General features: G+C 42.9%; 2 protein-coding genes across 2 annotated transcripts in view; both read left to right on the top strand.

Moving 5' to 3' along the window:
• LOC119410804 (poly(rC)-binding protein 4) overlaps positions 1–4,645 on the top strand; it is a gene marked incomplete at its 5' end in the record, with an annotated part of 7,382 nt that extends 2,737 nt beyond the window's left edge. Inside the window, 2 exon segments of the mRNA XM_037677729.1 lie at positions 3,555–3,724; positions 3,924–4,645. Of these exon segments, the coding sequence (XP_037533657.1) occupies positions 3,555–3,724; positions 3,924–4,269 (516 nt within the window).
• The window catches only part of LOC119421085, a gene marked incomplete at its 3' end in the record, with an annotated part of 641,076 nt that overhangs the window by 19,645 nt on the left and 602,809 nt on the right, over positions 1–18,622 (top strand).

The raw sequence follows: 18,622 nt of genomic DNA, 5'->3' as shown, positions 1-18,622 counted from the left end.
TATATAGACCAATCATTATATTATATTTACCAATCATTATATTATATTTACCAATCATTATATTATATTTACCAATCATTATATTACCAATCATTATATTATATAGACCAATCATTATATTATATTTACCAATCATTATATTATATAGACCAATCATTATATTATATAGACACCAATCATTATATTATATATACCAATCAATATGTTATAATCAATTATATGATGCACAGATTCAGTTTTCTGTAGACCCTGACAGTCCCTCCACTTTGACTGGGGCTGAAAGGAACTACAAACTCCTGTTGTGTTTGTTGAGAGAATAGTTTTTAAAGACTGCAGTGATCCTTTGATCCTTTTACGTGCCTAAATGTTATTATGTTTATATTTTAATGCCACTGTGGATCAGTTCAGTTTATTTCTGTAGCTCCCAACAGAAGTCGTCTCAGGGCTCTGAACAGGAACATTCATATATAAAAAAGACTATTAGTAAAAGTTTTGTTTCTGAGGAAGCAGCAGGTTGTGTTGAATCTTCACTTCGTCACAGTCTCTCATCCTGAGCAAGAACAGAGGAGACAGTGGGAAGAAAAACTCCCTTTAACAGGAAGAACCCTCCAACAGAACCAGGATCAGGATGAGTGAACATCTGCTTCAACTGGCTGGTTTGAGAGGACAGGAAGTAACAATGGACACAGAATGACAGGTTCAGGTGTAGTTTCTATAGTCCAGGTGTAGTTTCTATGGTCCAGGTGTAGTTTCCATAGTCCAGGTGTAGTTTCCATAGTCCAGGTGTAGTTTCTATAGTCCAGGTGTAGTTTCTATAGTCCAGGTGTAGTTTCTATAGTCCAGGTGTAGTTTCTATAGTCCAGGTGTAGTTTCTATGGTCCAGGTGTAGTTTCCATAGTCCAGGTGTAGTTTCCATAGTCCAGGTGTAGTTTCTATAGTCCAGGTGTAGTTTCTATAGTCCAGGTGTAGTTTCTATAGTCCAGGTGTAGTTTCTATAGGAGGAAAGACAAAAAAAATGTTTAAATAGAAATAATTACAAATACAAACATGGAGAGAAGAGCCAGTAAAGACAGAAGCAGAGAGAGGACATGTGGTCAATTTGTCCTCCAGCAGTGCAGCAGAACTAAGGGACAGCTCAGGAACCCCAAGCCGACCCTAACTATAGGATTTATCAAAAAGGAAAGTCTTAATCCCAGTCTTCAAAACTGGACAATGTGTCAGCCTCACGGACAGAAACTGGAAGTTGGTTCCACAAGAGAGGAGCCTGAAAACTGGAAGATCTTCCTCCCAGTCTGCTTTTGGAAACTCTAGGAACCACAAGTAAACCTGCAGTCTGCTCTGTTAGGAAAATATGGAACAATAAGATCTGTAATATAAGATGGAGCTAGGTTGTTGTGAGCTTTGTAGGTTAGACGATTTTGAATTTGACAGGGAGCCACTGGAGAGATATGATCTCGTGTAAAAATGTCAGTCAGAGAGTCAGAGATTCTTTATTGTCATTCGCACCTCATGTGGTACATGTGGTGGAACAAAATTATGTTTACAGGGTCCCAGTTACATCCAACAATAAAATGTAAAAGAAAAACAGTGATAAGATCTAAGATATGAACTAAGAAAAACATCAACTAAATATACACTAAGCACTCATAACATAAAACATTGAACATCAGCACAAACATGAACATGAGTCTGTGAGCAGATGTGCACGCATGAACACATCAACATGGAACAGATCAGCAGCAACATGAAACAGATCAGCAGCAACATGAAACAGATCAGCAGCAACATGAAACAGATCAGCAGTGACATGAAACAGATCAGCAGCAGCATGAAACAGATCAGCAGCACCATGAAACATCAGCAGCAACATGAAACAGATCAGCAGCAACATGATGTGATTTTTTTCACAGTGATTCTCCTGGTTAGAGATTCATGAGTCTAACAGCTTCAGGGTAGAAGCTGTTCCTCAGTCTAGTGGTTCTACACTTAATGCTCCTCAACCTGTGTGCTGGGTGAGTGTGGTCCTTCATGATGCAGGTGGCTCTCTTCCTGCATCTGGAGGTGTAGATGTCTGTGATGGTGGGAGGCTGACTCACGTTTCATGCTCTTTAAATAACAACACGAATGTATAAACTTGAAGTAGAAATATTTAAAATTCTGAAATTTAACTCTCATTTTTTAAGCTCATCCAACACAGTTTGAGTGTTTTAGAGAACATAAGTGCAAAAGGTGGAAATGCTACCTTAGTGTTTTAAAATTTAAATACATGTTTGTTAATTTAAAGGATGCATTTATCTAATTGTCTACTTTTCAGCTGACATGAATGATTGAGACTGAAGCGAGTTTAAAATCCATAATCAGCAGCTTTAGACACGAAACAAAGCCAAGAAGATGGTTTGGCCTCTAAAAGTTCTGTTTTAGCTCGGTTCAGTCAAACAACAACTAAGAATATTTATCGGAGGGTTGGCTGCATCTCTGACTCTTTTCAGGGTGTCGACCGTTGTCTTCTGTTGCCAGGCAACCAGCGAGTCGAGCACGTAACCTTTGCTAAAACGGTAAATTGTCAGTCATCACCACGAACAATCCAGATCTGACACGTTGATTATTGAGCTTCAGGAGCGCCGGTCGTAATCAGACACAGGCGCTGTTTAAAGTCGGCCATCTTTCCATCGAGGACAAGAAGTGAAATTAATCAACTTAATTTACAGAAAGAAAACGGTAAAATAAACGGTTATGGTTTGCTCAGAGAAAACGGTTCTCTTACTGTTTTATCACCAGAGTGGGAATAAATTATGTTTAATAAACACAAAACACAAAAACATGTTATGATTTTACAGTAATAGTATTTGAGTTTTAGTACATAATACAGACAGGATTTTACCAGGTACACACAAGCTAGTTAAAAGATTCTTATGGAATATATACCTAGTACTTGTGAGGTATCTGCTGGATACCTAGCAGGTACTTACAAGGTATTTTCTGGGCAGGTATCTGGTAGATATGAAACAGGCACATACCTAGTACTTAACAAGTACATACTTGGTACTTACTGGCTACATACTTGATACTTACTAGGTATATACCTAGTACTTACCAGGTACATACCTGGTACTTACAGGGTCTGTACCTAGTACTTACCAGGTACATATCTGGTACATACTGGGTCTATACCTAGTACTTACCATGTACATATTTGGTACTTACTGGGTTTGTACCTCATAATTAATTACCAGGTACATACCTGGTACTTATTGGGAACGTACCTCGTAATTAATTACCAGGTACATATTTGATACATACTGGGAACGTACCTAGTACTTATTAGATACTTTTGAGGCTCATACCTGGTATTTATGAGGACTGGGCTCTGTTATGATGTGACTTGTTATCTGGTACTGTGCATGTGTGTACTCTGTAATTACTTGTATTATGTATTTGTGCCAGATCTTAAAATCTAGTATAAGTGTTGCAGCAGCGGTTGTTCCTGCCCTGTCTGTCCTCTGTTGTTGTTTACATGTTGTTGTTTACATGCTTCCAACCTCGCCCTCTTCCAGTTTATCGGCTGCATAATTGGAAGACAAGGCAGCCGGATCAACGAGATTCGCCAGATCTCTGGAGCTCACATCAAAATTGCCAGCGCCGCCGATGGCTCGGCCATGCGCCAAGTCACGATCACGGGCCCGCCGGCCAGTATCAGCGTGGCCCAGTACCTCATCAACGCCAGGTAAGACATGGAGGGCGGCCATGTCCTGCAGAGCTGGTGGGTCCAGGGTGAGGCAGGACTTGTTCCGGCTCGCTGCTTCGTTGTTTTCACTTCGTTAAAGTCCTCGTTTCTGCGTTTTTAACACATTCCTTCATGTTCCTGTTTTCTCCCCCCTCTGTTGCCCCCCCCCCCCCCCCCCCCCGGTTAACCCATCCTGCAGCTTAGAGATGGCTAAATACACCATGCAGGTGGCTTCCTCTGCCACCCCCATCGACCTGAACATGAGCTTCTCTCAGAGCGCCCCCACCACCTCCACCGCCGTCCTGGCAGCCGGCGCCGCAGCTCCCGCCACCATTAACGTCCACTCGCCCTCCACTTTACCGACCATCCAAAACCCGCATTACGCCATCCCCCTCTCCAGCCTGCTCGGCATGAAAACGCTCCCCGTCCTGACCGTCCACCCGGCAGCCGCTTCCGGCCTGACCCAGGGTTTGTCTCCGTTCACCGGGAAGATGCCGTCGTCTGGCGTTAAGAGGTCAGAGCGGCAGAAGTTTTCTCCGTACTGATGAGAAGAGAAGGCCGATAGTTTACCTGAAGTCAGCTCACTTCATTTTCTACTTTCCTACACTGGAACATCTCACCGAGAATGAAGGAACGGTAAAATCACGTCTTCTGTAATCAGGAGAGGCAGCAGATATGTTCGTTTAATTTGATCAGCTGGACGACGCGTAGCAATTAATGTGGAAACTCAGGTTCAGATTCAGGGAAAACACGAGTGAATCGTGTTTCAGAGCTTTAAAAGAACGTCCTGTAAATATACTGTAGTTTTCTATTTGTGGAACTGGTTTTTATTAGACTTGAAGCTAAACGTGTAAGAAGTTGTGTTTTGTTGGCGGCAGGAAGTGAGACGGTTTCATTCGACAGACGTAGATGTGTCACAGAGAAAGTATGGCCATTTTAAAGTGGGGTTCTGTGGGAACGTTAGGAGCTGTTAATACGTAGACAGATGTGGACGTTTGAAACAGCAAACCAGGACTTAATCTGAGCCGGATCCTTCCGGAACAGGATCCGGGAACTCTCTTATTTTGACAGGGTGCATTGTTTGCTTGGATCCAGTAACTCTCAGGCTTAATAATAAAGTTATGAACAAACTTGACTGCCTTGAACAAATAAAACCTATATTGGATATGCGATCTGAAAATAATGATATAAACACTCATTTTAAACACAACAGCCACTTAAGAGCATCCTAATATCACATCAGAGCTGAGCCTCCAAGTAAGCATTTCTGCTTCTACACTTAAAAAAACTAACAATTTAATGAAAAACACAAAAATGTAATTAAACAGCACAATTAAATTGCTAATCAGTTTTACAGTTTCAGTGGGTCATTAATAAAATGTCGATTATTTATTGAAAATACAAGAGAAATGTTTGATGGGCACTCACATTACGTACATCATATATCAAAACAACGGCGCCAATTTGTCAAAATAACAGCGATCAAAATGTCAAAAAGACCGTTCAATTTACTTTCATTTTTAAAAAAGGATTCTCGTTGTACAACTAAACAACGGAGAATTGAAACACATGATGGCAGCAGCCATGGAGATACTGGAGCAGATGGGTGAGAGCTGAGCTAACCAGGCTGTCGTACCCGGGCAAGAACCCACAGGCAGCGGCCATGAACAGCCTGAGGAGGAGCCTCCCCACATGAGGAGGAGGTCAACGAGGAGGAGGACCGTGAATTCAGCGGAGAAGAGTTGGGCTTGGAACCGTCATGTGAGGGATGCCCAATAATCTGGACAGCTGCAAATAGCTGGGGGGGAGGTTAGGATGCTTGAGAGAAGTGGAGTGTGCTCTAGTCACACAAGGAGAGCTGTTGGTCAGGCTACTTCTTGTTGCTCTCTAAAATAGTTATTGAATCAATTGTTTACTTGTATAGATAAACGTAGATGTTTAATAACCGTTAAAATACACCAGAATGCAGGAAGTGGCATCTACTTTATTCAAAATTTTCTGGGGAGTACCCCCCCCCCCCCCCCCCCGGCCCAGGTATTTGTGCTCCAGCATTTTTTTGGTTTACATATTAAGCACTGCAACAAACACTTCGACTTTGTTGATAAATATGAAATTTTTCTTGATATTCGGCCCCGGTCCAACGAGCAGCGACCACGTCAAACACAAAAACAAGTTCCTGTCTTTAGGATTGTTTCCCGTTTCTGGACTGATTTAAAAAAAAAAACTGAATCTCAATGAAAACATGAGCTCAGGTCATATCTACAACATGTAAGATACTGTTTATAACTTTTTCTCGGAGCCCCACTGGAAAAAAACAAAAGCTGGAATATCCCTTTAGGTATTCTTGTCAGTACCCGATCCCCTCTGTCATGTGTCCCTTTTCTCTCACCGTAGCCTCTGGTCCGTGCGAGCAGGCTCGGCTGATCTGTGCTGTGGGATTATCTCGAAGCCAGAACAGATTCTAGTAGGATTCTGCTCGACCCGGTCTGGACCGACCCGTTTACTGGTTCTGTGCAGCAGCTTGTTATTCTCCAGCATAAAGCCCAAGTGTCAGCATCTGAAATGAGAACTGATCCGAGGTTTAAGGAATGTTTTATTCATCCTGCCCCCCCGCCCCCGATGCAAATCTGTCATATTTGTAAAAAACTAACAGACTGAAATAAAAGCACAGTTTTATAAACGCAGGTTGTGTTTTTATTTTTATATTTCACCGATTTTCTGATGTTCTGACCCAACATGGACCTGCAGGATCTGGTCCTGGTTTTATGGACTCTGTAGGGTCAGGCTTCTGCTCAGAGGCACGCAGGAACAAGTGTCTGTTTGTAAAATGAATAAATAAATTAACTAACCAAGAGTTAAAGTACAATCAGGACAGAATGAACTAAAAGAAACGTCTGTTTAATCAAACGTCAAACTTGAACTCAAGTTCAGACTGAAAACTCTGACAAGTCCAAAAGACGAAAACAAAACCAGAACCCAACACTAATCCCAGAATTAGTATATTAGTGCACTAATCCCAGAATTAGTATATTAGTGTACTAATCCCAGTATTATTATATTAGTACACTAATCCCAGTATTATTTATATTAGTGTACTAATCCCAGAATTAGTATATTAGTGTACTAATCCCAGAATTAGTATATTAGTGTACTAATCCCAGTATTATTATATTAGTGTACTTATCCCAGTATTAGTGTAATAGTACACTAATCCCAGTATTAATATATTAGTATACTAATCCCAGTATTAGTATATTAGTGTATTAATCCCAGTATTAGTACAATAGTATACTAATCCTAGTATTAGTATAATAGTACACTAATCCCAGTATTAATATATTAGTGTGCTAATCCCAGAATTAGTATATTAGTGTACTAATCCCAGTATTAGTATATTAGTGTACTAATCCAGTATTAGTATATTAGTGTACTAATCCCAGTATTATTATATTAGTGTACTAATCTAGTATTAGTATATTAGTGTACTAATCCCAGTATTAGTATATTAGTGTACTAATCCCAGTATTTTTCATTCAACCTTTATTTCTACAGGTTAATCCCATGTCTCGGGGACTCATTTACAAGAGAGACCTGATTTCAACAAAGAAGGATGACAACAGTGGACAACCATAAAAGAGGCAAATAAATTGAGAAGAATAAATGAAAGAATATGGTATATAAAAGAACTAAATAAAACCATCTAGATTCTAAGACAAATGTAGAAAACTAAAAACAGGAACATGTCTGCATTGGTCCCTGCCAGGAGTCCAACAGAGTCTTAAAGACACTTAGAGAGGTCAAAGGTCGAGAGCTTCAGGTCTTTTTGTAAGATATTCCAGGAAACAGGAGCGGAGTAGGAGAAGGCCCTTTTGCCTAGTTCAGTCCTCACTGAGGGAACACTGCAGGTAATGATGTCCTGAGAGCGCACGCTGTAGCTGCACTCACGTAGAGACATGTAGGAGGAGATGTATGAAGGCAGCAGACCAGGAAGTGATTTAAAGATGAAAATGTACCAGTGGGAGAGTCTGTGTGAAGTTAATGGTGACCAGTTAACCAGTGAATACTGGGTGCAGTGGTGGGTACGATAATCACAGCCAGTTATGAATCTTAGTGCACCATGATAGACAGCATCCAACATCTGCAGCATCCAACATCTGCAGGGTTCTTGTAGGAGCGTTCATGTAAATAATGTCACCGTAATCAATGGAGGGAAGGAAAGTCACAGATACAAGGTGTTTCCTAACATTCAGGGTTAGACAGGATCTGTTTCTGAAAAAGAAACCCAGTTTAACTTCCAGTTACTTTACCAAGTTTTCCACATGGAGCTTAAAAGAAAGATGTGAGTCGACCAAGATACCCAAATATTTACAGGAATCAACAAACTCAATGGGGACACCATTTGAGGATAAAATCGGAGGAAGAACTGCTGGGACCAACTTCCTATTTGAAAAAAGCATCCCTTTGGTTTTTTCGGCATTTAGGACAAGTTTGAGGTGAAACAAATCTGTCTGGATGATGTTGAATGCAGATTTCAAAAGCTGGAAAGCCTTAGCAACAGTTTTAGCTCGACAATAAACAACTGTATCATCAGCATAGAAATGTAAGGATGCATTAGGGATGTTTTTACCTACATTATGTATGTAGATTGTAAAGAGGGTGGGTCCTAAGACTGAGCCTTGTGGTACACCATTGTTGCCTGTTAAACAATAGTATACTAATACCAGTATTTCTATATTAGTGTACTAATCCCAGTATTAGTATAATATTATACTAATACCAGTATTAGTATCATAGTATATTAATATACTAATACCACCAGTTCTGTTCACGGACTCAGGCAGGTCAACGGCCTGTCCGTGACTTTTCCAACAGATGTTTTAGTTGCACAATCTTTCCCAGCTGGACTTTGTGCAGACACCATCATAAACCCAGAGTAATTATTCCACTCGTGCTGAAACTCTCACAGACTCCTGAACAACAGCAAAAAAATACAAAGCAAACACACAACTTAACCTGCAGTTGTCCACCGAAGCGTGCTGCTAATGTGCAGGGACGCTGCAGCCATGTTCCTCGTCACCCCCACCTCTTCGTTAGTGCTGACTTGGCTCCAATTTTCCGGGTAAAAAACCAGGAGTGGGCACTTCTGCTCTGCAGAGTGCAGGAGCCGAGGCATGTGGGCCATTTCCACAGCGGGGCTCAAAATGCTGAAGAGGAGATAATCAATAGTTAATGGGGGAGAGAAGTAATGACAGTGAAGAACGACATTTGAACCTCGGGGAAGGTGTGGAGGCCGAGAACAGGCCTGCTGATGTTCGCCCGCAGCACATCTGGCTCCACAGCCAACTTCTAATGGGATATTAATGATTTCCTCTTCCCGACCTCACAGCCAGCGTTGAAGGAGACACTTTTAGAGCCGGCTGCCATCCTGCACTTTTCAAAAAGCTATTTAGGCACAAATAAGAACACAAATAAATATATATATTTATTCACCGAGGAACAGAATTGCATGACAGTTTGAGGCAAATTGGTGGGCGAGGCTGTCACTCAGCTGCTGACAAATAAATCGCTGCAGCACTCGGGTTGCTTCGTATCAGCACATCACCTGCTGCTGGAACGTTTTACATTTACTGCTCGAGTTTTCTGAACGGGGAAGAACAGAACGTTGTTGTCCTGGTCCCCACCAGTCCCAGTAAATACTAACACGTGTGTTTTAAGTCTTCAGACTCACTCCAGTGATCCTGCGTTCAGCAAGTGGACGAGAACACGCTGGTGTGATTTATTTTAATTGTGCTCCAAATAAATAAAAACAGAATGCAGAGATTTACAAAATTCACAAATCCAGATTTTATTCACAATGGAGCAGAGAAAACACAAAAAACAATGAATTGTACAAATTTTAGGAACGATTCAGGTAATTTTTAATGTTTAATCAGTGACGCAGCTCAAACTAGAGAAACTGCATTTCCTGTGAAAGCTTGTTGCTGAAGAACCTGCTGAAAAACAGCTGAAATGAGCTAAAAACATGCTCAAATGTAGCTGAAATGGAAGAACAAACCTAAATTAGCAGAAGCAGAAACAACACATTTTCTGAATTATGTTTAAATAAGCAGAAATTGGCACAAATATCAGGAAATTAGCTAAAAAAAAAAAGGCTGAAAGTAGCAAAAAATAGCTGAAACGGCAGAAAAAGGCTTAAATTACCTAAAAAAGTGGAAGGAGCTGAATTGAGCTAAAGATTTGAAGGATGGAAAATGAGTTCAGTTCATTTTCTATGAGAGAAAAATGGCAGAAAAGGCTAAATACAAACAGCTAAAGCTGCACCAATACAAACAGCTAAAGCTGCACCATTGTCCTGAAAGAGCTGAACATTTTGATTTATGATTTGATGAAACAGATGAAAACTGCGGGACGAGAATCGTGCTGAAAAACGTACGGAAGAAAAATGGATGACATAAACATTCAGACAAGTTGGTCCAGGAGGAACAAGTGAACGGTCAAGAGACTTTCAGAAGTAAAGATGGACAGAGGTTCAGCAGTCTGTGCATCGGAAACGAGTGGAAGAATTTCAGAATAAAGTTCCTGGACAAAGACTTTGATCTCAATAATCTGCAGTTCATAATCCGGTCAACAGATTAGAAGAATCTGTTGAAATCTGAGCTCAAAGGATGAGGCCCTCAGGGGCCACTGCACCAAAACCAAGTCTGGTTCTGGTTCTGGGCTCCGGAACCCTTCCACAGACCATTGTCTGCATCCACAGATGCTGCTTAAAGCTCTATCAGACAAAGAAGCAGCCAGATGTGAACACCATCCAGAACCTCTGCCGTCTTCTCTGGACCAGAACTCGATTCAAATGGACTGAGGTGAGTCCAGAACTGTTCTGAGGTCAGATGGGTCCAAATCTGAAGTTCTGTTTGGAGACCACAAACACAATGTCCTCTGGATTAAAGAGGAGCAAGACCATCCAGCCTGGTACTAACGCCTGCCTCTCTGATGGTATGGGGGTGCATTAGTACCTCTTACATGAGCAGCTTACACATCTGGAAAGACTCCATCAATGAAGAAAAACATCTACAGGTTTTAGATCAACATCTGCTCCATCCAGGACTGTTGAACAGTCCAGCAGACCAGAAGGAGACAAAACTTCCAACATCTGGTCTCCTCAGGTCCTCCTAAACCTCCAACATCTGTCTGTTGTTAAAGACGAGGGCCCTGGAAGAACTTTAAGGAGCCGTGTTAAGTTTAAAAATAATTTCTCTCCGCAGCATTTCCTGGATTCAGCAGTTGATAAACGTGAATGAACCGTCGCATGGTGTTTATTCCAGTTCACACAGAGTCCAGAGTTCTGTTTGTAACTTGAACATCTGGATGATGAAGGAGCTCGAGCTTCAGAAGAGTTTGAATCTTTTAGAGAAGAAGTGGAGCAGCTGGTTCATGTTGCAGTTATAATTCATCTCTTTGATGTCATGAGGTGGATCACGTGACCCCGTGGATTAGGTCTCATTAAGTCCGAGCCCTTTGGCCACTTGAGTCACGTGACTGAGCTCTGATCACTCAGCGCGTGAACCTCTGTGATCCTCCTAATTGGCCTCCCGCTCTGCTCCATCTAGCGGCCGCGCGAGCATCTTCTACCCCCCCACACCCCCACCCCACCCGGGTTAAAGTCAGACAGGAGCCGCGAGCCTTTTCCTGGCTGGTAACGCGCGTGCGCGCGCGCGCGGCGGGCTCATTTGTTGGAGCGGGTCAGAGGAGCTGAAGGATGCGGACTCCCTCCGAGCGTCGCGCGTGAATCCACCCGTTCTGCCGGCTCCGGACCTGGTTTAACTTAGTTCGGCTCGGCTCGGTTCGGTTGTTCTGTGTGAGCAGAACATGAGGTCCAAGCCCAGACTGACGGGATCTGAAGAGGCGGCTCCGGGGAAACATGTAAGCACAACAAGTCTCTTTTTCTAATTTCCATTTCAGCTGAAAGAGGCTGGAGGTTCACTCGGAACCACCAGAACCGTCTGCAGGTCCGGAAAAACCCGAGCCAGATGTTTGCATGGAACAGTTTGCTCTTTCTTGCAGCTGCAAAGCGACAGGCGGGCGATAATGTTTTAAAACGTGTCTGAGTGCTTGTGTTCGCCTGTTTGTTAGCAAAATATCTCACGAACCACCGGACGTATTTTAATAAAACTTTCAGGAAATGATCAGTGAATATTTTTCTACAATTTATTAACTTTTGGAGACAACCCGGCTCAAGATGGCCGCCACAGCCAACAGGAAACAGAAAACATGCTGCGACTGTGAGTTTTACAGAGATTCAGCAACACATTGGGTGTGGTAGTAGCTGAGAGTTACCCTTCAACCACATTGGAAGGGCTTCTCACTGAGTTAGGTCTTTGCTGAAAACTCTGGCACTACCTTTTAGTCAACCGTATTTGTCTGTTAGCAAAATATCTGAAGCCCAGCTGGACATATTTTAATGAGACTTTCAGGAAAGATTTGGTGCATTTGTCTCTTCGGCTGATTCATTTTGGAGTCAGTCAGGCTAAAGATGGCCGCCACAGCCAACTGAAATACAAATCACAACGAGGGCTGTAAATCAGTCAGTTTTACAGATATCGAGCAGAAATCATGTGGTAGTAGCTGAGAGTCGTCCACAACACAAACATTTGGCTACACCTGATTTCTCAGTGACAGGCGGGCGACGTGCATTCCTTCAAGGTAAACGAGGCCTTTCATTATATTTGTGAAGTAGCTGAAGGTTTTCTGTGTTACAGAAGCTTAAAGTAGCTTCATTATTGTTGTCCCACCTTTAGCTGTGCTGCAGAGAACGTCGGCCACTGTTGCTCCTTCAGCTGTTCGTCTTTGTTCTCGTTCAGAAACCGACTCTCGCTGCTGCCGCTCACATTTCCTGCTCTGGATGTTTAGCTGTTTGTGGGAGATTCTGTTGTTGTTGTTTATTGTCTGAACGCTGAGTCGGCGTCACTTCATTCAGCTGCTGGGACTTTTGTTTTTTGTACTTTTAAAAATATATAACTTCAGCTGTTGTCTTCTTATGCTCCTTTAGCTACTGTTCTGCTTCTTTTAGCTTTTAGCAAGTGCTCTGCATTTTCTGCTTCTGTTACCTTTTAGCTACGGTTCTGCTTCTTTTACCTTTTAGCTAGTGTTCAGCTCATTTTAGCTTCTAGCCAGCGTTTTCCTCACTTTAACTTTTAGCTATTGTTCTGCTTTATTAGCATTTAGCTAATGTCCTTCTTCTTTTAGCCATTAGCTAGTTTGTTCTGCTCCCTTTAGCTTTTAGCTAGTGTTATAATTATTTGAGCTCTTAGGTAGAGTTCTGTTTCTTTTAGCTTTTAGCTAGTTTTATTTTTGGTCCCCTTAGCTTTTAGCTTGTGTTACGATCCTTTAAACTTTTGCTAGTGTCCTAATTATTTTACCTTAAAGCTATCATGCTGCTTCTTTTAGCATTTAGCTAGTGTTCTGCCTCTTTAACTGTTCTGCCTCTTTTTAGCATTTTGCTAGGTTTCTGCTTCTTTTAGCATTTATCTAGTGTACTACTCCCTTTAGCTTTTAGCTAATGTTATGCACTCTTTAGCTAGTGTTCGGCTTCTTTTAGCATTTAGCTATTGTGCTGATCCCTTTAGCCTTTAGCTAATGTTATGCACTCTTTAGGGAAGGGAAGTCTGAGATTGTCATCATTTGTTTCTATACAATGACAAAATTAGTTCTCTGCATTTAACCCATCACACCTGAGGTACACCCAGGTGGAGCAGTGGGCAGTTATGTAAGCACCCGGGGAGCAGTTGGGGATTGGGTGTTTTGCTCATAGACACCACAACATGTGGGAATGGTTGGGAGTTGAACTGCGACTTTCTGGTCACAAGTCGGCTGCCCTACCTCTACCCCATGTTTAGCTTGTATTCTGCTTCTTTTAGCATTTAGCTAGTGTTTTGCTTCTTTTAGTTTTTAACCTATTTTATGCTATCTTTAGCATTTAGCTAATAGTCTATTTTGTTTAGCTTCTAACAAGTGCACTGCTTCTTCTAGCATGTAGCCAATGTTCAGAGTTTTAGCTTTTAGCTAGTTTTTTTTGTTTTGAGCTTTTAGCTGTTTTCTGCTCTTTTAAGTGTTTAGCTAATGTTCTGCTTCCTTTGCTTTAACAGCTCAATTTCAGCCTCTTCAGCAGGTGTCTTTCTGCTTCCATCCTTCACCCCGTATTTCATTGCTGTTTTTATGTTTTAAAGTTATTTTTTAGCTGATGTTCATTTTTGATTCGGGTCACTCTGCGGCTCCTCGTTCGGCTGATAGAGCTGAACCCGACAGCCCTGCAGCTCTTCTCTCCTCCCTGGCAGATGGCTGCGCTCTCTGGGATTCTTTAAAGCTCTAATTGACTTTCATCCTTTCTGAGTGTTTGTCCAAATCAAAATGTTAATTCTCTGAAGTCGGATCCGGCTCGGTAAACGTCTCGCAGCTCGTTTCTCGTCGACCGGCTCGTCGTGAAGTGTTGCACGTTTCACCGTCCAATCAGAGAAATGAGCCGAACGTTACGAGACGGGCAGAGCTGACGGTCTGGGTTCATTCTGGCCCTAAAGAAACAGCTTTCCTCTAAACGACATTAGCCCAGTTTTTTTTTTCCAGGGGGACATTTGAGGGAGTTTTCCAAGTCAACACGACTCCTGTCGGCCGGTTCTGTAGGCAGAGCTAACTCCGCAGCTAAAACTAGCATTCCTTGAACAAATGCATATCGCCCGCCTGACATGTCAAGCTTTGCACTTTCTATAGGAGGAAAGACAAAAAACACATTAAAATAAAAAGTTACAAATACAAACTATTTATTTGAGGATATGTGGTCAATTTGCCATCCAGTAGCTTTTAGCAGCATAACTAAGGGACTGCTCAGGAAACCCAAGCCAACACTAACTATAGGATTTATCATAAAGTCTTAATCCCAGTCTTAAACTGGACAATGTGTCAGCCTCACGGACAGAAACTGGAAGTTGGTTCCACAAGAGAGGAGCCTGAGAACTGAAAAATCTTCCTCCCATTCTGCTGCTGGAAACTCTAGGAACCACAAGTAAACCTGCAGTCTGAGAGTGAAGTGTTCTGTTAGTAAAATATGGAACAATAAGATCTGTAATATAAGATGGAGCTAGGTTGTTGAGAGCTTTGTAGGTTTCAAGTAAGGTCACGTTCTGAAAGTGTCATTAGAATTTGTCCACTGGTTCGTGAGATATTTTGCTAACAGATCGTGGCAATAACATTCTTGAAGAAAATATTCTTTTTTGTTAGTTTTTTGTTGCTGCCCTGGGGTTTTTCAGTCAGGTTATTTTAGCTACACGTTAAACTCTCCTAACAAGGACTGAACGGTGCGGTTCGAGCGCGGATGGTCGCCTGCCTCAACACGTTTGTTCCTATTTATAGCAGACGTCGTGTCAGAGGACGAGCGTCACCCGCCCTGGAAGAAAGCTCGTTTACTGAGCGACATCGAGATGAAAGCAGGAGGAGGGTCAGCGCTTACGCTCTGACTGCAGCCGTTTGAGCAGCCGAAGCTTCGCCGCTTCGGTCTCTCTGAACAATGAGCTTAAGTCAAAGTGAGACCTCGGGTCGTCTCGTCAGGACCAGCGTCCACCGCGTGACACGAGTCAGGACTCGAACGCTCGAGTCCCTGCTTGGTTAAACTTTCCCGCCTCGCTCCGAGCGCGCTCTCATCCTGCTCCGAGCTGGAAGCAGAAATTAGGCTTTTGATGAATAGGAGGTTTTAAATTCTGTAGTTTTTTACGATAGTGATGAAGTTGCTCCGGCTGCCAAACGCAGCAGATATTGTGCAGTTCAGCCGGTCCGAGGCTGACAGCAGAGCAGATGTAGAGGAAACATCATCAGCCCCTGAATTAAGAGCAAAGAGTTCAGTGGAAGCAGATTAAAAGAGAAAACTGTTGTTTTGATCATAAACAGAATGTTGCAGAGTCACCATCGCAGCTACCAGGACTGATGCTAACAGATGCTAAATGAGGGGAAAACCTCCAACGTTTGAGACATGGAGACATAATCAGGGCCTGGTCCAGGTCCAGAGCCCACGCTGTGGGTTGAGGCGGGCCCAGAACCAGAATCTGGAAACCAGTTGGTGAGCAGCTTTCATGAGGAGGTCTCAGGGGGTCTCAGTGACTCAGAAGTTCCCAGTCTTGAGTTGCTGCAGGTGTCAGGAACCAGGCCCAGTTTGGGTTTCGGTGAGTTCCAGAGCGCTGCAGCTGTTGTTAACATCTGTACAGCAGTTCGTCACGTAGCTGCGACTGCTGGAGACAGTCGGTGACACCAACTGGCAACAGATCTGTAGGAAAATGGGCAACTTTTCTGGATTCTGAGTGATTTTACGACCAGGAGCTGTTCTGTTGCGCTTTGAGGGGAAGCTGTACTCATGCACGTTACAGTGGTCCCTCGGTTATCGTGGGAGATCCGTACCCTGAAGACCCGCGATAAGTGAAAAACCGTGAAGTAGGAATGGAAATACTAGTAAGTAGTAGTTTATTTTAGTGTATATATATATATATATATATATATATATATATATATATATATATATAAATAAAGGCATTTTAAACCCTTCCCACACTCTTGCAATACAGTAGTCTCTCGCTACTTTGTGATTTGTTTTTCGTGGATTCACTCTATCGCGGTTTTTCAAAATAAAATTGGACATGACACCCAATGGCTGATTGATGGATGAGCCGCGTGATCGGCATGGAATTTTTATTTTAAATGAATTATTTTAAATTATTTAGCACCTGATGCACCTGTGTGTGCAGCCCACATTGCAGGAGAAACTTCCTCCTGCAGCTCCTCCTCCCTCCTCCATCATCTCCATTCTGCAGCGGAGAAATGGGCGTGGCCGAGAGCACAGAGTGTCAAGATTTCTGCTCCCTGCCTCGTCTGTTCTTTGCCACCTGTGTAACTCTCTTGGCCACGCCCACTTCTCCACTCTGCACGGAAATCAGCTGATCAGCTGCAGGAGGAAGCTTTTTCTGCAGCATTTCATGTCTGCACACAGGTGCAGCAGGTGGTAATAATTTATTTAAAATAAAATATCATGCAGATCATGTGGCTCATCCATCAATCAGCCATTGTGTGTCATGTCCAATCTTATTTTGAAAAACCGCGATAAAGCGAGTGCGAAAAACGAACCACGAAGTAGCGAGGGACCACTGTGTCTTGCTTCCCCACCACCACCCACAAATGTATGATTTAATCTGCTGGAGTAAGTTTAGAAATGAAAAAATAGACCTATTTGTGCTGGTTTTTATAATTGTGGCCGAGGTGGGAACTTTTGTGACTTTGGGTGGGCAACAAACTGACAACAGTAGTTTGTGGGATCCAAACTTTCTGATTCAGAGGGACTGCAGCCCTCAACTGTTCCTCATCGGCACCGTCAACCTGACGAAAAGCTCCGGTTCGTTGCTTCATGTCCCTAAAAGCAGTTTCAGCAACCAGGGATTGGACGGTCACCCAATCCACAATGGATCAGAGGAGGGTGGTACCATGCAGCTGGTTCCAGCTGTGCTCAGCAGACGCCACAGGTCCTGGCGACAGGCTCAGCTTCAGCATGAGGACCAGTTTGGGTGCAGGTATCGTGGTTCTTTGGTCTAGTTTTCATTGTAAGGGTTGTTGACTCAAGCTTTCTCTGGACCCTTTACCCAGAACCAATATGCCATGGAAACCCTTTGAAGACCCGACACAGATCCTTGGGGCACTCAGCGGTGTTTCACAAACTGTCCGATTTTAAAATGACAGCTTTTGAAAGCTGGAGCAGGTTTGACTGTAATGAAAAGGTCAAGACATTTTTCTGTTGTAGGCTCAGGTTGCTGCGAGGTCCGGGCTTTAAAAAAAGACCAGCGCTCCGGTTGTCCTCTGCTCTCTTTGTTTTAGGATTATTTGTTGTTGTTTTCTCCTGAAATACCTTCAATATTCTGTCTGCTGTTTATTTAGATGGAGTCAGTGAGAATATAAACTGTTGGGCAAACTTTTAAAACTAACAAATGTTGTCATTAAACGTACGAAAGTGATAAACCAGCAAATTAATTTCATAAAGAGCTCAAATATCCACGATGTTATGATAGAAGCGTAGCCTGAACATGAGCTTTGATAACATTTAGTGATTTTTATCTCCTAACGACGATATTGTTACAGCAGTTTACAGCCGAAGCTCTGCGGTAGCTCAGTGGTCAGTGCCGCGGTCGTGGAATCCTGAGGTTGCGGGTTCGAGCCCAGGTTGCATCAGGAAGAACATCCGGCGTAAAACAAACTGCCAAACTGTTCATGCAAGTTCGCTCGTTGTGGTGACCCCTGAAGAAGAGAGCAGCCGAAAGAAACTTCCAGCCGAAGCTCTCCTGTTTGACGTCTCAGCTCGTTGGTCCAAGAACGAGACAAATTAAACCGTAATAAAAGGAAGAGCTCAGTCAATAATCACTAATCAAACAAATAGATCATGTTCACTGTAAGGCATGCAGGATGTTGTTCTCCGGGGTTTGTTTGTTTGTTTACAGTGTGTGCTCGTAATATTAATTATTATTTAAAGATATCCTTAAAGCATTGCAGGCTAACAGATGTGTGCAGCTGTAGAGTGATGCTAAAATTAGCTGCAACATTTAACAAGTGCATTAAACCAAGTTAAAGACTTTATCAGGTTGTTAACGTGTGTAAAACCAAAGACAGCTGGAGCAGGTGGAGCAGATGGAGCAGATGGAGCAGGTGCAACAGGTGGAGCAGATGGAGCAGATGGAGCAGGTGGAGCAGGTGGAGCCGGTGGAACAGATGGAGCAGGTGGAGCAGATGGAGCAGGTGGAACAGATGGAGCAGATGGAGCAGGTGGAGCAGATGGAGCAGGTGCAACAGGTGTAGCAGATGGAGCAGGTGGAACAGATGGAGCAG

Source organism: Nematolebias whitei, chromosome 1, assembly GCF_014905685.2.
Source record: "Nematolebias whitei isolate Nwh7 chromosome 1, NemWhi1, whole genome shotgun sequence".
Lineage (NCBI taxonomy): Eukaryota > Metazoa > Chordata > Actinopteri > Cyprinodontiformes > Rivulidae > Nematolebias > Nematolebias whitei.
Note: the sequence above shows the minus strand (reverse complement) of the source record. Positions and strands in the feature narration are given on the sequence as shown.